At 41.7% G+C, this 22,581-nt stretch overlaps 1 protein-coding gene across 1 annotated transcript in view; it reads left to right on the forward strand.

Moving 5' to 3' along the window:
- si:dkey-112m2.1 (transmembrane protein 132C) overlaps positions 1-22,581 on the forward strand; it is a 173,145-nt gene that overhangs the window by 121,964 nt on the left and 28,600 nt on the right. The window contains exon 4 of the mRNA XM_017714233.2: positions 9,119-9,305. Coding sequence (XP_017569722.1) covers positions 9,119-9,305 — 187 coding nt within the window. The remainder of the gene's footprint in view (positions 1-9,118; positions 9,306-22,581) is intronic.

Raw genomic sequence — 22,581 nt, forward strand, 5'->3', positions numbered from 1 at the left:
AGAGCACCTCTGCTATAACAATGGAAAAAACATACTTTTCTTAGTATGTAGCACATGGACGTACCTTTGGAATTCCCACCTAGCAGTCTTAAATTTCTCCAGCAGGGGGTGCTGAGCACATGAAAGCAAGCTGCTTTAGTGTTTGTCATTTAAAGAAGAAACATCCATAAACCTCAGCAGGAACTAACAAACACGTGTTTCCTGTAACAAGTTTCAAAACATGGGGTAAAACAGTCTATTACCAGAGCACACTGTGTTATTTGTGTGATTTCTACTAAAAGTCTGCATTAAATCATTTATCATCATATGATATATATCATCATTTTATGTCATCATATGATGTATATCATCAACATTTTTAAAATCACATTAATGTCATTTTCATTACCATTAATTTTTTTCTCCATTTTTTGAGCCAGTTTTGGCTGAAAATTTCTGTGGAGCGAAATGTCAGTGCATTCCTAATGAGTCCAGATTATTTTATAGATATTTAATGTGTAACTCATTTATAACAACATGCAAGTTGTATTTGTGAGCTCTAAGTAAAATGGAGCATAGTTTATACTATGTCCAATGTGAAAATACCCACAGTCCATAAACTGTGAGGCCAGACTTTATTTAGACTTTAATGACTTAATGGAGACATTGCCTTTAATATGTATTGCTCTCAAGATGTTAGCTTTGAGAGTGTTAAGGGAACCAAAGTGGTTTGGCCCAGCTACTCTGAGGACAGATTTTAATGAGCCTGAGGGGACATTACCAAAGTCCCTGAATGTACTAATAGCAGTGTGTTTGGTTTGAGAGACTTTAGGGAACTGTTTCTTTATTGGCAAGAACCCTTTTTTGGCACCTCTATTCGTTTAATAATGTTTAAGTCAATGATTTGTTACACATCTTGTCCTCAATGTCAGGCCAGTGTTCATGAATGCTGTTCACCACCTTGAACACTGTTTTAATGTATGCAGTACCAAACGTGGACAGAAAGGCTTCAGCTCCATGCTATAAGCAAATCTCTGGGGGAGAAGTGTTGCATAATAAGAGCTTGAAGATGAGTGATTAAAGCTAGATATTGCCAACAGGGCACTTTCAGAGATGTCGAACTATAAAGCAATTTATTCTGTGGGCCTGCAGTAAAAACCACATAGGCCAGTCTATATTACAGCAGGTTGGTTTACCATTACCATATATATGTATATATATATATATATATATATATATATATATATATATATATATATATATATATATATGTACTTTGTGGGTGCCCTTCTTGACCTCCGTCTACATAGGCCTGATAAGCAGAACAAGTGTTCACTGCATGGCTGGAACTGTCACATCTTTGTGTTCCAAGGAAGTCTCCTGACAGTTGACTATGGATTATAAGAAGCAATACACTAGGCAACAGCACGTGGGAGTATTTTTCCTGAAGATAACGAAACTGATCGATAAACACATGCTCACACTCAGCTGTGTGCAGATACACATGCAGAACACATTTAAACATGCTGTTAAGACAGACACTTGTTCAGTCTCCCAAATAAAATGGTAAATTAAGAGAAGGAAGAATGTTAATGTATGTTTATATAACTAATTTTTATTCTGGGTTATTTTGGTCCATTTCTCTTTCTCCATTTCTAATGACTGATGAAATGTTTACACAATGTAAACATATCTATAAAGGTTACGAGGATTTGATATATGACAGTATATATGAATCACATTATAAATGATATTTGGAGTGCCAAGGATATTTGCATTGAGAATGCCATTAAAATCTGTTCATTCCGTGTGCTCAGTGGACAGTGAGTCAGTACACAGAGTGTGGTTTGAAAGACAAAGACTGTGTCATTGTTTTCTGCTAAGCCATTTTGATCTAAGTGTCAAGTCCTACCTCCTACACCTCTCGCCTGCTCTTACGGTTTATTGCGGCCCTCTGTGTGTGACGTCTGGCTCCCAGCACGGGGGCTTCTTTAGAGAGAAGGCTGAGGGTCAGGGCCCCCATGCCAGCTCTGTGATTGAGTTTCATGTTCTAGCTGTGGGGGTCCTGAGTGCCCAGCACTGCCCCAAACAGACAGACAGAGTAAGGGAGAAATAGAAGAGAAAGAGGGTGAGATTAAAGGGAGAGGGGGATCAAGAGAGAAGAGAGAACAGGGGAAAGACTGAGATTGAAGAGAGAGAAGGAGTGAAATAGAGAGAGAAGACATAGAGGACAGAGAGAGAAACAGAAGGAGAGGGCTGAAAGAGATAAAGGGAAAATAGAGATATAGAGAAAGGGGGATTGAGATAAGGAGAAAGAAGGCTAACAGTAAGGACTGAGGGTGAGATAGAAGAGAGGGACTAAAGGAAAGTGAAGCATTAGGGAGAGAAAGGGAAAAGAGTGAGGTGGGAACAGAGAGTGAGAGGGAACAGAGAAAGAGGAAGAAAGATAGGGGAGAGGGAAAGGAGAGTGAGAGAGGGTGAGGGTGACAATAGTGGGGGAAAGAGAGCGGAAAGTGAGAGATAAGGGGGAAGAAAAAGAAAGGGTAGAGTTCGAGAGAGAAAGAGAAAGCAGGAGAGATGAGGGGGAGAAAGATTGAGGAGAAAAAGTGTGAGAGAAAGAGTAATAGGGAAAGGTTGTGTGTTAGATAGGGAGGGAAGGAGAGAGAGACTGAGAGCAGCACCGGGAGCCTCCAGCTTTGGCTTTTTTCCCCCTCCAGCAGTGAAATTAAATTCCCTCACAGCGCAGTCCTTTACTCAGAGCCGACGGCCATTACCATTGCTGCTCCACCCCTGCTTTTTATTTCCCCAAGCTGCGACGTGCCGACCACAACGGCTTTGTAGTCGAATTGATTCCATTCTTTTGATGTATCATTGTTGTCACTGCTAAGCAAAGCACTGCCGTGCATGAAAATATCCACCCTGGAGTCTCCAACATGAGCGCCCGCTCTGCTTTAGCCTTTTTCCTCTCTGTTTTTCTCTCTTTCACACCATTCATGATCGCTCGTAAAAGTGAAGAAGCAGCACAGCGTCATTTAAGAGCCTTCAGATTCTTCTGTCAGGAGCCCTTTTTTGAAATAATGGAACTCTACTTTCATTGCTTTAAATATTAATCCCCCTCCTCTTTCTGTCACCAGGTCCTTTATCATCACAGTTATGCATTTCAGCAGAAATTCTGAGCCTGACAGTGTGTGCCGAAACATTGGCACGAATGTGTTTCAGTGAATAACACTCTTCTGGTCTTTTCTTTGCAATGTGTTTTGGAGACAGATTTTGATACAACAGTGCATTCATCCCAGAGATAAAGGCTCGAGTAGCAACCTCAACTCTCAAACACTCAAAAGCAAACCCCTCGTCAAGGTGTTCTTGAAGAAAACTCCATTTTCACATAGTCTCACATTTGTCTTTTCTTTCCACAGCTGCAATTTTCTATCTGTTCCTTTGCTGATTCCTTTTTTCATTTGAGAAGACTGGTGTCACTAATCTCATGCCCTCATGCCCACAGATGCGTATGTGAGGCAGCTGAACACATGGAAAACAAAAGGCTACAGTCTAGCAGACTGAACAGAGAATGTGTAGGCTGGTTTTATACACACGCTAGACAGGGACTTCTCATACTGTAGGGATGAGGTGGGGGCTTTTGACCCATTAGCGTGAAACTATTAGCCCTTTGATCCCCTATTAAAAGTGCTCTTCATTGTAAACAAACCCCAGAGAACAGAGTCAGAGCCCTCTACTGGCCACACCCCGTCACTGCATTTGAATTTATTAACAATCTGATACAAAGCTCCCCCTACTCCAGGCATGCTCAGAGTGCCATAAGGGCGAATGGTGAGAAGGAGTATGTGCCTCCTCACTGTAAATGTCAGCCATAAAGAGCTTTATGAGCTAACACCCTGCATGCTGCTGGCCCAACGAGGTGTGTGAGGATTTCTTCTGAGTGTCCGCTACCCACCGCTGTTGAACTGGGCTGTTGCCGGACTGTCACAGGATGCTCTTCACACTCAGAGCGTAGGTGACTGTGTTACATTGACTGATCCAGGTCCAGAAGAATCAGTGAAAGCTGTGCTAATGATTTGCTTTCTCAGATGAGTCATAGAGTAATTTAACCCTTAGAACTCTAAGGTGCCACTATTTTTTCTTTTCTGAGACTGATGTTGATATTGAAACTTTGAACCATTATTGATACTGATCCCATATATTTTCCTTCTTAAAAATCTACTAAGATTTGACTGTTTTTAATTGAAGCACTTCACAAGATGAGCAGCAACATGCTCAAACTGTTTAAACCATCCCACTAGATTTGTTCCAGGATTGGATCAGATTCTTTTTTTTCCCGCTCTGATATCGGTTCCAGCATTTTCTGCTGATATTGTCCCAAAAAATTAGTTAATGAATCAATTTAAAAAAATACTTTCTGCAAGGTGTTGGAAACATTCCTCAGAGATTCTGGTTGGTTATTTGAGTTCCTGTTGCCTTTCTATCATCTGGAACCAGTCTGCCCATTCTCCTCTGACCTTTCACATCAACAAGGCATTTTCGTCCACACAACTGACCGCTCACTGGATATCTTCTCTTTTTCGGACCGTTCTCTGTAAACCCTAGAGATGGTTGTGCGTGAAAATCCCAGTAGATCAGCAGTTTCTGAAATACTCAGACCAGCCCGTCTGGCACCAACAACCACGCCACGTTCAAAGTCACTTAAATCCCTTTTCTTCCCCGTTCTGATGCTCGGTCTGCACTTCAGTTGTCTTGACCACCTCTACTGAAAAGCTCAGTGACTTTAAACATGGCACTGTCATACGATGCCACCTCTGCCACAAGACAGTTTGAAATTTCTGTCCTGCTAGATCTGCCCCTGACAACTGTGTGTTATTATTTAGTAATGGAAGCACCTAGGAGCAACAACAGCTCAGCCAAGTAGGTTGGCCTAGACCTCTTAGTTCCAGTGAAGGGTATTCTTAATGCTTCAGTAGACCAAGACATTTTAGACAGTTGACAGCTTCCAACTTTGCGGGAACAGTTTGGAGAAATCGCTTCACCGTTCAAGCATGACTGATCCCCAGTGCACAAAGCAAAGTCCATAAAGACATGGCTGGGTGAGTTTGGTGTGGAAGAACTTGACTGGCCTGCACAGAGTCCTGACCTCAACTGGAGATTGGGAGCCAGACCCCCTCCAACATCTGTGTTTGACCTCACAAATGCTCTCCTGGATGAATGGGCAAAGATTCCCACATACACACTCCAAAGTCTTGTAGAAGGCATCACAGAAGAGCGGAAGCTCTTATAGCTGCAAAGGGTGGACCAACTCCATATTAATGCCTATAGTGTATCAGATTGAGGCAAGATTGTGGATTTGACCAATATTTTAAATGAAAATTTGATGTTGTACTCCAGAAAATCTGAATGTTTAGGTGACGCTGCTATTATGTGCTAAAATATCTGCATATTAATTATTCCTTTTACTTTATGTGTAGCCCTACAGATATGAATGTTCAGTTTCTCTGTAGTGCTAATACAGGTAGATGATGTCTGAAGGAAGTTCATTTTATAAACATGTGTGCAGGTATCTCCATCAGCGGATATGTACAGGAAAAAATACTGGATACTGGCATCACCCTGAGGAAAAACAAGTAATAGCTCTTGACGTCTATGGGTTGATGCTGAGCGCTCTGTGTGCTCGCTGCATTGGGTATTGTGGGGATTTCTTTGTGAAGAATCAGGTCATTTCAGTTTTTCACAGCTTAAGCGGTTTCAATCACCCTCAAGGACCCATACATGCAGGAAATGCTGGAAATGCCATTATGTCAAGGATGTGTAAAAAAAAATGAAAATCCATTATGCCCTATTCCTGTACTAATATTTTTTATAAGCATACTGAGGACAGTGTTGACATGTGCAAGCTGATGATGACTGATGATGCGCAATAATTTTTATAAAAATACTGTAGAAAAGTGTGAAGAAGAAAACGTAAGACACGTTGCAGTTTAAAGGAAAATGCTCCTTTATTGAACAGACAGCACAAAAGAACTGCTGCTCAGCACTAACCAGTGGCAGGCAGGTCTCTTCTAGCTCTCCTCTTTATAAAATACACTTAATATAATGCAAGTTTTTAGCTACAATAACTGTCTCTCCTACCACAAGCACTCTGCTTTCTGAGAGCCTCTTTTCATGGTCGCTTAGCATGGTCTCCTGTGCTGCTAGTGGCAGGATGCCACCATATCATAGGACAGAAAAATCAAGAGGAGGTGAGACATAGAGGGATGTCTCAGATTTGTTTGATTAAATATATAAATATGGCAGGATGGTGCTACCGTTTTATTGACTGTAATATTACAGTATCTGACTAAAGGTCACTTACCTCTGAAAAATGACAACGTGCACAGTGATCCTTGCCATTATTTTTCGTAAGAGGCTTTGGCCTCATTCAACTAGTGACTCTTATTGTGTAAGAAATGAGCCTCCATTTCGTGGAAGTTCTAGTGTGCAGCCCGTACTTGAATGATTTTTATATCACAAGAGTTTAGAATTGTTGGCTGCAGATAAAGCATATATACAAACACACATTTAGAGAGAAGAGTTTCTGCCACATATTCATTTAAATTGATCATTTCCAACTTGAGAGGATGCTGTGCAGGTCTTGCAGTCACTTCTCAAATGCTTAAAGGGGAATTCCACTGATTTTTCATTATTTCTGCCTAATTCAATGTGATGTAAACAAAATTGTCAAGAGTGGTTTGATGTGGAATTGTCATTGTAGAGAAACTTATCAGCTTATAGAATTGATGATGGGAGCCAGAGGTTGTAGTGACTATAATACAAAGCTAGCCATTTACTTCAATCAGCCTGTGGACCTTCACACATCTGAATCTTTATGTAATGTTGATGATGGTAAAATATGATAAATCTAAACATTTTTAGGGACGATTTTGCCTTACATTGGCCAGCAAATACCTCTCTGCCATGAATGTGGTTTAGGCCAATTACAAAACTATCATTCTCAGGCATTATCAGGCAAAGTATTCATAACCATATAATGTAATAACTTTATGTACAATAGCTATTAGAGGCATTAAACGCTGCAGCACCCCCAGATTTCAGGATTGTCTAACTACAACTGCTAAAAACATTGATATAAAAATGAAAGAATTTAGCATTTTCATCAGAAAATTATTTATGCATGTTCAAAATCTGGAGTAGCTGGTAAACTTAATGCTGCAATTTAGTATGAAGAGAATAGAATTGCTTCCCTCACCATGTGTTGGCTACTTTGGGGGTAACTTGGGCATGTTGCTAAAATATAAGCAGAGGTTCTAAGCTAGTTCTCTGCCCTGAAGTGGCCTGATATTGTTTTAAAATCTTTCTTGACTAAATGCGAATTATTTCCTATTCGCTTCCATTTTTCAGCCATTATAATAATCTCCCACTGGATGTGTGCATGTAGCTGGACTATAGGCATGACACAAACTGTTTTCCGCCTCATATCAGTAATCTAATTGGTTGACACTGAGCTAATTTGCATACAGTTCATCCAGCGAGAGAGAGTGGAGGCAGGAGAGTGTGCATTAACTGTGATTGTGATTCAGATACAGCTGTACTTTGTGGTTTCTTTCCGGAAAGATACACTGACATATTCTAATTAACATGACATGACCGTGTTTGTCATATATGCTGCTATAAATTTCAGCACCCCCAACTTAAAACACCTTCCATGTCCCTAATTCGGACTCATTAGGCTTCTCCAGAACAGCGAGTTACACATCACTCCAGTCTCAATGACTTTGTTTACTTCTCACTGATTAATTATGCAGAATTGTCATTCAGTAAAGCATTGTTTAACTCAAACATTTAGACCATTTTAACGCAGATATTGTTGATTATTGCACTTTTAGCTCTTAAAAATGACTTTCAGTATTGGTCAGTTTTTATACCAGTGGCTTATATCATTTATATCTGGCTCCAGCCAGATCCCATCATGTATGCTCAAACTCCACTACTGGCATGCTTTTGTGAGTGCAGACCTGCTGAAGCTGCCTTTGAATAGCCTGCTACTGTCTCCAGCGCTGAACAAACTGCAAATGCATGTTTTCCCAAACCTCAGACGTAGGCTAAACGCACAGCTGAGTGTTGTTATCTTTGAGGATTTTGTGACAAACTTTTTTGGCCAGCCTGTGTCACAGTAAATCTTAAGGCTTTGTGTGTGTGTGTGTGTGGTGTGTGTGTGTGTGTGTGTGTGTGTGGTGTGTGTGTGTGTGTGTGTGTGCGTGTGCGTGTGTGTGTGTGTGTGTGTGTGTGTCTGAGGGAAATTTGAGGATAAGGGTTGAAAAAGGTGCTATGGCAGGGTGGTGTAGATTGAATTTCAGCAGTGTATGAAAAAAAGAATAATTTTTTTGTGCTACCGGGTGTAAATTGCAATTCAATATTCCACATTCGTCCTTTGTTATTTTGAATATTTCATATGTGATTTTGTTTTAACTAAGTACCATGCTGTGGAAAGCACCGGGGCTGATCAAACCGGAGCCTGGGCAAATGGAATGAGCTTGGTTTTATTCATTGTTTTTCTGCTTTGTTTGCATTACAATCACCATAGAAAATGTTACGCTCTGCTCTGGAGATCTTTTCTGAGGAGAGCGCTGTGGCACTAGAACAAAGCTAAATTGCTTTTCTTGCCATTGCTACTGGGATATGTGTTTTTTTATGGAGCTGGAGTGATGGGAGTGAACATATATTGCTCCTGATGTAGTCCACATGTACATACATAGCTATGAGGAATTTGATGTCAATATTTTAACAGTCAATAATCATGAAAATCTGGCTCACAAAAGTTTCTCTGGCTAAGTTTTAAAAGCAGATTTTTTAGGCTTCTCCAGCCCCACCCCCTGTGACCCAGAAGGTTAGGCATCTTAGATGATGAGTGAGCTTATGTGTAGACTTCACTATCAGCATATAATGATTTTCTGAAATGGCTCCATTGGCAAATGAAAGTGGACTAAATTGGAATAGGAAAGATCTGATTAGATGGGATTTTTGCTGTTTGTACTTCAAAGAAAACATCAGATACTTATTACGCTCACGCAGCCCTCATTCAGGAGGGGAAAAGTGTGATTTAACTCCCCCTGCTTCTTTTCTGTGTGTTTTGCAGGATGGATGTGGGCTTCCAGAAGGTTTTGCAGGTGGATTTGGAGGTGAATGGCCTGCTGGACCCTCTGGGCACTCGATCGGTCACCTGGCAGGTGGAGTACCCCATGACCCGCACTCTGTCTGAGGAGATCTACACACTCATCCGCCTCGCTCCTCATGACCTTGGGGGCATCGTACCACTGGCCATGGTGAGTTCATCAGTACTGCTATGTGTGTTCATGGTGGGGGTGGGGGGTCTAAGGGAAAGGGTGGTGATGGTGAAAGATTCACACATAAATACGTCTGTACACTTATATTGATGTTGCTACGCCTAAACCAAATGCTACCCTCCGCATAACCACAGGTCAGTGTTTTTGTTGCATTCAGATTAGATTGGATTTCTGTTACAAAACCGAACTGTGTGAGCATTTACAAAGCCTGCTTAAAAAGAGAGTGGATAAGCACTAAAAACCCTCAAATATATACAGTCCGATACAATAGTCAGAGGACCACACATTTGTTTATTTAATTTCCAGTTAAAATGGCCATTAAGTCCAAGTTACTTCTTTTTCTGGAGATGTTTCTGATGAGATATAATCCACTTGCATAAGGAAGGGAAAAGTTTGTGAAAAACTGGAGTTACATGGGACTCTTAACAACCATGCAAGATCCACCGAAACTGTCACCATCATATAAACAGCACTTAAAGCTTTCATCTTTGAGATAGAAGAGAAAATCAAGCTTCACTCTTACTTCACATGTGAGAAAATCCACAGGTGTTTCTGTCCGTCCTTCCACTGTGAGGACAACTCATCGCTATGGGTCTGAAAGGACGTGTCGCTGTCAAGAAGCTGTTACTGAGAGTAGAAAATAGACCAAATGAAACAAATGCAAATCAAACAAAGAAGCTTCATGTTTTCTCAGAACAGTGAACTGGCCACCTCAGAGTCCATACCTCAACATCACTGAATGTGTTATGGATGCAACCAACTTCAAATATTCCCACATACGTCTTTGAAAACTGAAAGCAAGTGTCCTGAAAAGCACTGAAGTTGTAATAGAGCCAAAAATTTGTTGTACTCAGTGTTGTAGGCTTCTGTGTAATTGCTTTTTTTCTTGATGCTGAAAAATTAATAACCTGCATTTAATGGCCATTTTGACTGGACATTAAATAAATGAAGGGTGGTCTCACTTCTTGTGTATTCTTGTTACGAATGGGGTGGGTAACTGTGGTGGAATTATGATATTTATGATATGAGGACTAGGAGAGAGTCCTCATTCCTGTCATTTTGAATACATTTGCTTCACATAAAGTGCTTAAAACAAATGCCACACATTTAGTACGAGTTCTGTTCTCTCTGTGCCCGAATGCTGCAACACTTTATCGATCATCTCAGCCGCGTTTGATGTCTTTCTTCTGTTGTTTTATTTCTAGAAATAGTCAAATTCAAGGTTTAAACCTTCTTCTCATGATATTCTTATTATTATTTTTATTGATTCCCTTTTGAGGCATTATTGTAGAGCTGTTGTATGGCAGAAACAAGAAGAATGAAGGATATCTGCTGAAGCAACAGCCACACGATCTCCTGCGTGTGCACATTTTAATTAGCTCTAATTTGGCTAATAGAGCATGAAGTCCTTCTGATGGTTGAGAAGGTAATTGGGCTGAGGCCAAGAGTAATCTCCTTAAAATGGGAGGAATCTGTGACGTCAGGAAGCTAAATGTAATGAGGCAGTGGTGATTTATTTCATGGCTTGTCTTTATGGATATGATACAATAATTATGTTTTTATTTTCCAGCAAATAACATTTGAGTACTGTATGAAAAATGTACCTACATTAATGAAATGAGTGGAAAAGTAAAGCAGCGAGTAAAAAAGTGCTCAGGAGGGACTGCAGTGTTTGTCCACTATGCATTGGCTTGCTGTTTAAAAGGTCAGTAGGAGGTGCACGTGATTTTCATTTTTTGCTGTCAGCCAAAGGCTAGTCTCTTATCTTGCGTCCACTGCTGAATAGGCAATGGAGCATAAAGCTGGACACATGTCACTCTTCCTTAGCTATTATCTCTCTCTCACTCTCTAGGTTCCTGCTCCTTCTTTCTTTCTCTTTTCCTCTCCCTGCATTCTCTCTTTCTCTTCCTGCCTCATCTCCCACTCTCTCTCTCTCTCTGTTTCACTCTTGTTCTCTTTCTCCGTCTCTCCCTTTCTCTCTTTTCTCTCCCTCCCTCCTGCTCTGTCTCTCAGTTGCTTCCTTTCTCTCTCTCCCTTTCTCTTGCTCCCTCTCACGCCTTCGTTTTCTCATCCCTTTCTCTTATTTTCTGTTTCTCTCTTCCTGTCTTCCTTGCTCCTTCTCTTTGCCTTTCTCTTTTTTCTCTCACTCATTCTTTCACTTTCTTTCTCTGTCTTCCTCTTTCTTTCTTTCTTTCGCTCATTCTCTTGCTCAAGTTCGAGTTCAAGTTGCTTTATTGATATGACAGATTTACATTGGTGCTTTCAAATCAATGCAACAATTTTATATATGGATATATATTAGGGGTGCGGGAAAAACTCAATTCTTAGATGCATCGCGATTTTCTAAGTATTTCATTTATAATGTAATGTTGACGGAATGTAAAAGGCAGAACTTGGAAGTGGGTGAGTGCAGCGCCTGGACACTCTGTGGCGGCACATAACAGAAATACTACTGGATGAGCGAGAAATCCGACCGGGTCTGCGTTAAAGCCAATGTTCGACTGATTTACGAAGCTGAAGTCGCTTCTCGTTCAAAATTTCCCGTTCCACCTTAAATTCTGCTTTAGGCGCCGAATGTGACTGCTGCACCATTTAAGGTGGAATGGGAAAATTCAAAAGAGAAACGACTTCATCTTCACAACTTTTTAGAAAGAGGGACAGTCTCATTGCAGATGTAATGTTCCAGGAAACAACTGCAGTGCTTATAAATGCGAACAAGTCCATTCATCTTTTTGTAGCCTCTAAAATGCTGCTGCACATTTTAGAGCTGAGATCCAGTGTCCTGCCCCCTGCCCTCTCTACAACGAGACCAAAACCGAAGTTATAAAATCACTAAAGTAAACAGGTAGAGAGAGAGAGAGTAATGTGCTGCATGGACATCCAACGCCACCAGATCTTATTTCACCGTAACAGCGCACTTTGCATTTACATTATGGATCATTACAAATACTTTGCTTTAAAACTACCAAGTCCTCAGACATTAGGAAAATGGAAATCCTGTATAGAAAAAAGATGCATTAAGATGCATTGATAATCGTTTTATATTCGTTTTATCGCATGCAGCCTCTGCATCGTAATGGAATCGAATTGTGAGGTGCCTGAAGATTCCCACCCATGATATATATAAAATAAAAAAACAACCAAAAAAACCCCAAAAATAGCAAAAGCAAAACGGAGATTGATATATAACACTACAACAATTAAGAAGAGAAATTATATATAATAATAATAAAACAAATTTAATATGTGCATGCAGTATATAACTAAGGGAGGGATTTAATTGTCAAATATATTTATGTCATTAAAAAGAGATAAAATGCTCCCTTTTCTCTTCTTGTTTCTCTCTCACACTCCTTTTCTCCACCCTGTCTGTCTCTGCCTTTTCCTTTTTCTGTTTTTCTTCCTGTTTCTACCTCTTGTCTCCTCTCTTTCTCTGCCTTCCTCTCTCTCTCTCTCTCTCTCTCTCTCTGTTTCCCTCCTTCTCTCCCTGTTTCCCTCCTTCTCTCCCTGTTTCTCTCCCCCTTGCTTCCTCTGTCTTTCTCTCTCTCTGTATCGGTCTCAGTTTGTCTTCCGTTTTCATTCCTCACCCCCCCCCCCTCTCTCCCTCTCTCTCTCCCTCTCTCTCTCTCTGTCTCTCTCGTTTCTTGTCATATTATCCATTCTCACCCCTTTTTTGTCCCTTGTTGTATACAGGCTTACGCATGCTGTCCGTGCACGTATGCTGTTAACATGCACATATATAAACACACACACATGCTCCGCTGACCCCTGCTCCACTGTGTGTGTGTGTCATGAGTTATTACAGTCTGACTCATATACGGTTTGGATGAATTACTCTTCACTGCTTATGTAAAGATAAGGGTCTCCAGCAGCAACAAGAAAGCAACAGCACGACAGCACTCAAATGTAGACACACAAACTTATTTTATTCAGTGTCAGAAATGAGCCTTTGGCAGTCTGTCCCTTTGCCCATGCCACTGGCACTGCCACTGCACCTTGTTAAAGTTGATCATGTCCTCGTTAAGCTTCTGTCAGAGGCTGCGGCCAGCCTCAATCACTGCAGGCAAATGGACTCGCTCCCCTGTGAGATCTGGGACACGCTGGCTCCAAACAAACAATGGCATACGATAACAAAAGCCAGAGACACCAATCTGTGCTATTGGATGCCGTTTCCGCATTATAATTTGCTTTTTTGTCTCCCTTTTCTTGGCGGCACCTGTCTCTGCACTCTCATTAGAGCAGACAGCCATTGTGGGCTCATCTCTCAGCATACGGGCCTACCAACCAACGGCATTAGACTTTCTGCTCCTGCTAGCCTGGTGAGAGTGGCGGAAGTGCTGTGTCCCAGTCCATTAAAGCACACCCTGCTAAAGTCCAGAGCACTAATGAGTGGGCAGGATGATGAAGCAACCCGGTGAAAATCAGCGCAGCCTTTCGTCCGACCACTTCAGAAGCCAGCTGCAGTGAGAAAGCGAGACTCTCCTGCGGCTGTAATGTATTCACTAGGGATGCACTGGAATTTTAAATGCCAGAAATGAACTTTCAGCCTTTAGCCAAAGAATAAAAAGGTTTTGACCAAAATTTATACTGTTTCCATTGTTTTAAAGCTGCAATGACAATGTTGATTAACAATGTTTACGTGTAGCAGCTTTAAAAAGTGCGCTCTGTACTGTTTATGTTGTTGCTGTCAGAACTGTTGTAAATCTTTTTCTGTGCTGAGCCCCACTGGTGACATCCTGTATAAATAAAAATAATGTGTTGGATAATTAAGTTGTGGCCATGACTTGTCTCATTCCCAACATGCCCATCCCTAAGTCGTGGCCACGCATTAGGATCTTGTTGCGTTAATAATATGGATTGTCACCAGCAGGGCTCTCTATTATTTGAAGAACTCGCTGTCCATCTGCAACAGCCCAGTCTGACCAACAGGTCTCCATGCAAGACTTTATACTAACTATTGCCATGCAGCTATTGATTGATCTGGTAAAGATTATGTCAGGATAACATTCATAATGTTGTGAGACATACAAGTACCTATTTGTGCCTATACTGAGGACAGCAGACATTCTGTTGTAAATTCATACAAGTAGCTGTTTGTGCCATTACCATGAACACAGGAAACACCTAATTGAGTAGACATCTGCTAATGCCTGGCCCCACACTACGATTTGAAGAAGCCTAACCAGTGTTGAAAATGTTAGAGACAAAACTGGAGATACACATGGGCTGCATCCAAAACCTCATACTACCAAACTGAATTATTGTTAATTATTAAGCGCTGTCAGTTCAGCTCCGATTCCTTTCATTTCCTGTCTTCTGTTGGAGTCTTTAGGCTTCTGAAAGGTTATTTCATGATTCCACTGATTGCATCCAACCATCTTGGTGATTGTCAGCCTTTTCCTCTTTTAGGCTCAACTGTTTCAAGCACAGTGGTGTATTCCAATGAACTGGTTCTTCTGAGGATATATCCAAAATAAGCCAAGCTTAAGTTTAGTAATCTGAGCTTTAAGGGAGAAATGAGGCATGGTTTGGTCAAGGACCCATTTTGTTTTTTTGCTTTGCCTTCCAAGGTACTCTTCAAAAACCTTCACCAACTCCAGAGTTCAAGTATGCCAATATTTTTCATGTCTCATTTGTTTATTTTCCAACTTTCACATCTTTGGAGAGTCACAGCGACTAAATAGTATGTCTAAAATAGAACACCACTTATAATATTGCATTCAGCAGTGTAGTATGTGGAGTATAATGAGTTATAGAAGTAACAGTTGCTATTCTAAGTTTTTTCTTAAGACTGCAAGACCTTTCAGAATATATTCTTCTTTCTCCTCAATTTAGTCATGTCCAGTTCCAGCCTGCCACCTAGGTCTCCACCATCACACGATGCTACATAGTTGGGTAGGTGAAGGCTGTCATGTGCTTCCTCCAAAACAGAAGTGCCACCACATCTTTTCAAACTCCTGCTAACAAAAGAGCTTAAAATGCTTGGAGGAAAACACTAACAGCCAACTCTGTTTGGAAGCTTACAGTGCTAGGCTTGTGTTGAGTGATGGAGGAGAGGGAGGACCATCCTTGGCCAGAGAGAGCGAGGCTTGTTATGCTCTGATGGACTCTCAACCACTAGTGAATCTATGAAGTAATAATGGTTACGAGGATCAGAAATAATGGTTAAAGAATGCTTTCTTTGCTCTCTTTGCCGATGGATTGAAAGAGTGTTAGCAACTTGCTGTAGACAAAACCCTGTAATACCCTCCATAACTCAAGCCAAAATGAATTCATATCATTTCTGCACTCGTACAAATAAGGATTTCAGTTCCAGTTTTCAACCATGAATTTTCAATTCAGTGCATCTCTAGTGCTCACACAACAATCAATGGAGCAGCCAGGCTCTCAACGGGCTCCAGTCATTTAGCATGCCTTGCTCTCGGATGGAGAGTACTCATTTTAGGTTTTCCGGTCTGCTCTGGAAAGGCAGGCGAGCTGAATGCGGTGTAACGCAGCGGGAGGAGATCAGGGTGATGGCATCACTTTCAACTTACAAAAAGAGGAGTTGCTCTAATCGGATTCGGGCTGCGTACGATATCCTCAAAATGCTGGAAATCTGCTCAGAGTTGTTTAAGATGCACCCGTTCTTTCCCTCACTCTCCTTTTCATTCTCTCTCTTTCCGCTGTCTCTAGTAATTCACCTTGCAAGTCTCAAGCCAAATTTGCTCACGCAGCTTGTAATTGGCTGTTCAGCCTTTCTGCTGGTGGACGGCAGCCCTCGCTGTGCTTGTTTTGCTGTTGACTGCCGAATGTGCGGGCCCTCCCTTTGTTTGCTCGCCCCATCCTCTCTCTGCCTGTCTCCGAATTTGCTCAGAGAAAGGAAAATCAAACATATTACCACGCCGAGGCTTCTCCCTTCAAAGCCACTCCGGATTTTTGTAGGGGATTTGTTTTGTTCGGCTGAGAGGGCCTGGCTCACCCGCTCACTCACTGCAGCCTCTAACCCCAAGCCTTCACTTTCCCTGAGTGTCAGGTTTGGCCCAGGAGCCTTTGAGATTGTTCTCTGTTGCTGTGTTATGTGAAGGTACGTCTGCTCAGGGTTCTTCTTCTCCCTGTCTTTTTCAATAACAGCTCATGCTTATGGGACGGGGTGAACGCATTCCTTCTCAGACATCCACTATAACTATCGCTTACTCTGCAGCACCATGCAACTATGTGGATTATCTTCTGACATGCAGAGCAGACTGTCATATGCTGCTTCTCCCTATACCTTTCAATGCATTTTGTCATCTGTTCTTCACTTGACAGCTCTGATGTTTATGGGCTGAAGAAAACGACCCTTTTCAATATTGCTTATTAATGTTTTTTTTTTTTGTTTGTTTGTTTTTTTTACCTAAAGCTTTGTTTTGAAAATCCTTCTCTAGTTACGAAGTCCAAACAGTTTAGGCCCATGAAGCGGCGACGTTGACAGTGCCCGTGCAGCAGAAGGCAGCGTGCTCTAAACCTATTCTGACTTTACTCATTATTATTGCTTTATTTACTGTGGAGCTGGCCGTTTCTTCTGGAGTCCCCGCGGCGCAGGACTGCGTAGCAGACGTAAACAAGGAAAAATCAGAGGAATGAAGAGAGAGAGAGAGATACCAGAAGAGAGAGCAGTGGCTCTGTAAAAGAAAAGGATGCAGCGCAGAGCCGGAGAGATTAAGATGCAGACAGGAGAATGTTATTGTGTGTGACGGCCGGCTGCAGTAAACGTGCGCTGCTCCCTGCCACGGAGCTGTGGGGATCGATCAGCTTCTCCACACGATCCCTCATTACCTACACCAGAACACCTCTCTCGCTCTCTCTCTCTCTCTCTCAATAACTGTCTCAATAACTGTCTCGCCCTTCTCTTGTCTACCTCTTTCTCCCTCTGAGTATCTCACACTCACTGTATCTCTCTCCCTCTGTGTATCTCGCCATATATATCTCAATCTCTTTTTCTCTCTCTGTATGTCTCTCACTCATCTTTACCTTCTTTCTCCCCCCCTTTTCTTTTTTGTATCTGTCTCATGAACTATTACCCTCTTTCTTTCTTTCTCTTCCTTTGTCTCCTTCTTACTCTCTCTTTTTGTCTCCTCTCTTCTATTTCTCTCACTGTCTCCCTCTTTCTCCCTCCCCCTCTCTCTCTCTCTCTGTCTTCCACTTGTTCCATTGTCTTTCCTTCTATCTCACCTTTTGTCTCTCTCACTTATATTCTAATACCCTTACTCTCTCCCTTTCTCCATTCTCCCTCTTTCTCTGTATCTCAGTCTTTTTTATTTATTTTTTATTTTTTTCATCCCTTTTTTTATTCTGTCTCTCTGCTACTCTGTCTCTCTCTCTCTCTCTGTCCTTCTCTCTTAACTCCCCCGTCTCTTCCTTTCTCTCTTTGCTTCTGTCTCTCTCATTGTCTCTCTTGCTTTTTTCCTCTCACTGTATCTCATTAAGTCTTTCCCTATCTTTCTCCCTCTCTCTGTCTTTCCCTCTTTCCGTCCTTCCCTCCATCTCTTACTCTTACCCTTTTGTTTCACTCTCTCACTTGTTCCCTCTTACTGTTTTTTCCCCTCTTTCTCCCCTTCACCATCTATTCCTCTCCTTTCCTTCTTTCAGTTTTCTCTGATTTTCCCTCTGCCTCTCATTGTCTCAATCCTTTTTTTTCTTGGTTTCTCTCTCTCTCTCTCTCTCTCTCTCTCTGTCTCTCTCTCTCTCTCTCTCTCTCTCTCTTTACCCCTTCTCGGCGGTGCTGCTCTCACTCTCAGTGTGGTCCTATCACCCTCATCTGAAGTACTCATTATTTGTCCCTGTGAGGCTGCTGCTGTGTTTCTATGTGTTTCTGTGTGCTCAGTGTATGGAACCTCTCTGGGTCTGAGCCAGTGAGGCGCTTCATCAGGAGAGTTCAGGAGAGCCTGGCTCTGGAGCACATGTACAGCATATAAGAGGAGCAGAGAGAAGATATGAGCTCTACTTTACAGTGTTTAAAGATCGCTGACAGTTCGGCAAGTAATCTCATATTTCACTAGTCTGACATGCAATAAATGCGTGCAGGCACTTTTGGCTTTTTGAAAAGAAAATTTACAGAAGTAGATCATCTCCCCCACAGTTTATAATGGCATCTGAGGGATCACAGTGTGTCAGCTTACGAAACGTAATAACTTAATGTGGTTTATTTATTTATTTATTTATTTTTATAGAAAATGTCCAGTACTGCACGCCTTCAGAGTTTTAGCACTGTATATGTGTGACCTAATAAAGATATGGTGTAACACTCCATCTCTTGGCACTGTTTAAGTCTTTGGCTAGTTGCCTTGTGCCTTCCGATGTATGACCCGTCCATCGATCCTTATCTTTCTCAATTGTAAGAATACAGCCATCAGTTTATATGAGCAAGTTCCATGCAGAATTAACCTGACAATGAAAGAAGCATTAAATGCCTAATAAAAAAAGAGGAATTACACACTTTCAGTAGAGCAGCATTCAAAGAACCTCATAAATGTATTAATAGCATTATCCTTCCAGCGCAGACTCTTTTTTTGCAATGTCTATTATAGAATTCATATTCAGTTCTCTTGGCAGCCGTGTTAAATTGCTGTGGGGAGATCCTGCTAAAAAGACGCAGTTCACTTTGAAAGTCTCTTATTTATTACACATCAAAGGAGTGAAACATGAGGTTATTTGCCAAAATGTCACACTTGCCCTTTAAGCAACGGTGGGGCTTCGTACAGTATGTGGGAGGAGAGTAGGAATGTGTCAGCTAGTGTATAGAGATTGAGTCACTGGGTGGATTATGGCTGCAGTCATATTGAGAATTCGTCAAATCCTGGTGGGCTGCTGATTTCCTGTGTCTGTTTAGGAACGGTGCCCGCATATGAGGGAAGAACCTGCGTGAATGGGCTGTCTAATGCCAGCTGTGTCCCTGTGGAGAGCTGTGTATGGTAAGCGTATGAATAATGCACCAGGGCTCAGCCTCCCTCTGCTGGTCAAGGGTAACGTGTAAGCACAGCCTGATCCCTGATCAAGGCTCTGCTCGACCAGGGGAGGTAATTCCTGGACAGAAGGGTCCACTTAACCAGTGGCTGAGACGGAAGGCCTCTGTTGAGCTGTTGATGTGGAAGCAGTAATGTAATACAATGATTATCCTCCTGGCCACAGGCTACTGTGGGGAATTTAGCTGAACTAGAGCCTGTGAAGGCCTTAACAGCACCTGAGCATTCCCCTTCATCTCTTTGTGCTATTACCAAAATCAATAACCATCTTCCCCTTTGCTCTGCTTTTTGACTGCACTTTTGTGTGGCGTTTTCTGTGCGATTTGGAGCCGCCGCGAGGCAGCCGTCACCGTGCAAGCCCTGTGAGCTCCCGTGGACTCCAAAGAAACACAAGTGTGGATCGATCGATCTCTAATAGAGCGACTGAGAGTGCCCACGGCATGGGCTGCCGTAATCCGCATGGGGAGCTTGTGGGTTTCTCTCAATCTGTCCTTGAATGTTGACCCTGTACAAGCCTGCATATGCCCTCGGTGAACTGGTCAACTGCCTTCAGTCTAGTTTCAGCCTCTACCACTGCCCGGAGGCTGAATGGCCTTTTATTGATTCTTTTCTTTCAGGCTCATATGCTGGAGCTTTTTAAGGATATGTGCGTGCTTTAAAGCCGGCGCCCCCAAGTCAAGCCTCTCTGAAACCACCATGCTAAACACAGCTAGCTATGCATTGCTAATGCGAATCAGCTAGCAGCCTGGGGAGCCGAGTGTTTACCAACCGCAGAGACGCAGGCACAAGCAGAATGCATGAATAACACCAAGAGTTTGGAGTTACCCTGTTGAGCTCCCGCAGGAAAGGACACCTACAGGAGCTCCAGAGGGATGGCCATGGGGTCACACTGAAGCCATAACAGCTGCATCAGGCCTGGGGCGGAAAGAAATAGAGCGACAAGGGGGGCAGAAGCAGCTCATTGGCTACCTCTGCTTGTTCTCATGCCACCCGCCACAGTCCCACTGACATAGTAAATCTCACTTAATTTTAGACCCAAGGCCAGATGGGCAAGGAGATTGTACTGCTGCTCTGCGCTGAATGCTAACTTGTCCCTGAAGTATTAGCTCACACATGCATGGCATGGCATCTCCCAGGCCTAGTGGAACAGAGAATGCAGCTCTAATGATGGCATGCTGGGCTAGGAGCTGCTTCAGGAGCTAATTCTGTACAGCCTGTCTGCTTTAGACTGCACTCCGTGGCTCAGAAATGAGTTTAAGATGACGGAAGCTGCATGCTCTGCTCCTAATGACACAGGATCAAAATTTAGTCATCGTTTCTTATCAGCTTTGCCCACAAACTTAGAGGTTTACAGCCAAACTCATCCAACTCCACTGCTACAGCCCTAATTTCTTGGAGTTGATTAATATAGAAAACTGGCATTAAGAAAAAAATGGCATTAGCAAGCTTAGCGTTACTTAGCAGCAGTTTTCTTAACCACAGCGATGTCTTATGCAAGCTCAACTTTCCAAGCAGTTTTGCTTTTTATCGCTTGCTTGATCCATGGTGGCTTTTACTACACAGTTGTGAATATGAATATACATTACTAGTCAAAAGTTTGGACACACCAAACTGAATTTGCACAATTTAATGTGCTTAAATTTCAAAGAAATTTGTTTCTAAGACAAATGAAGATGCTGAAGTTTGTGCCTATGTACATAAGGTCCAAAACAAAAATTTGCAATTTAAAAAAAAAAAAAAAAACAGAAACTGACTTGGACGTTTAAAGTCCTAGCGATTTGAATGACCCTATACCTTAATTATGTTTATTTCATTAAACAGGACATTTCATTTTGTCACTACCAAAACCAACACTCAAAAACACTAGCCAGTACATACTTAGCAAACACAGCTTTGAACATTTGTACACATCTAAATCATAATAGTTTTCATTAAAACACAAAAACGTTTACTGAACTGTGGAAAATCTGTATTTTAGTAGTGACCGTTCTTAATGTTGTACACTGATTTTCAAATTTTGGGACACATTTACCTTAAAACAGTGGGATCTAACTACCCACCATGTAGCCAGGAGGTCAGGGATGTAGTCTAATATCTCTTCTATTCAGTTTCAGCCTCAAGAAAAAGCAGAAACATATTCAACAGAAAATTACACAGAAGCACCATCGACTAAATATATCGTCAAGCCAATTAGCACTCTTTGCTTTTATTATACCCTCTATTCTTTTCAGGAGACGTGTTTTCAGATTTTCAAAGAAATCTGCAGGGATATTTTTCCACACATCCAAAGTTCAGTCTTAGAAGTTGGTTGCATTTTCTGCCTCTTGTGGTCCAAGTAATCCCAAACACATTCAGCGATGTTGAAGTCTGGACTCTAGGGTGATCAGTCTGTTGTTCTAAAGCTACACATCCTTCCAGACCCATAGTGTTGAGTCGTTTCTCAGTGGAACAATGAACAGAAACACCTGTGGATTTTTTCAGATCTGAAGCAAGAGTGGAGCTTAAGGTTCTCTCAAAGATGAAAGTCAGTTCTTCTTTGGTTATTTGGAGTGCTATTTTTGATGATTTTTTTTTTTAGTTTGGGAAATTGTTGTTTTTATGCTTTTCTTTAGACATCTTTATGCAGGTGTTCTTGATAATCTTTTAAACCTGTCACCTAACCAAAAGTTAGTACAAAATGAATAACGTTTTTATTGGCTGTTTTGACTGGAAATTAAGTAAATAAAGATGGTCTCTGACATGCACAATACTGTATATATACTTTTATAAGTAGTTGTATCCAAACTTTTGATGTAATGTAGACAAATAATAATTTTTCCGCCTGCTAAACTGGAAGAGAAGAAGAAGCTTTTACAGCGCATTTCCTCCCATCAAGCGCAGTGGCATCACGCTGACAGGTTTTCCGTCCTCCCTCCCTCAAGACAGCTTTTCTTAATTTGTCGGTTAATCTTCAGGCTTGACTGAAAATTACATTGTTCATTTTTAACAAACTGTGAATGGCCGCGCTGACAGACGTTTGAAAGCAGCATGTGTGATGAAAAGTGGGGCGGAATTCTTTGAATTTATTTAGGCAGAAAGAATAAGGGTGGGAGTAGAGATGGAAAAGGGAAAAGAGAGTGAGAGAGGAAAATGGTGAACGCTTCATCCAACCCATTTTGTAGAATATTTACCAGCGTCAATTTCCAGGTCCCAAAAAATTAATGTTTTGACAGCAAATCAAACGCAGGCGATAACTCTCTGTCAAAGTGTCTCAGCATTACGCTTGAATACCA

This window comes from Pygocentrus nattereri, chromosome 16, assembly GCF_015220715.1.
Source record: "Pygocentrus nattereri isolate fPygNat1 chromosome 16, fPygNat1.pri, whole genome shotgun sequence".
Classification (NCBI taxonomy): Eukaryota; Metazoa; Chordata; class Actinopteri; order Characiformes; family Serrasalmidae; genus Pygocentrus; species Pygocentrus nattereri.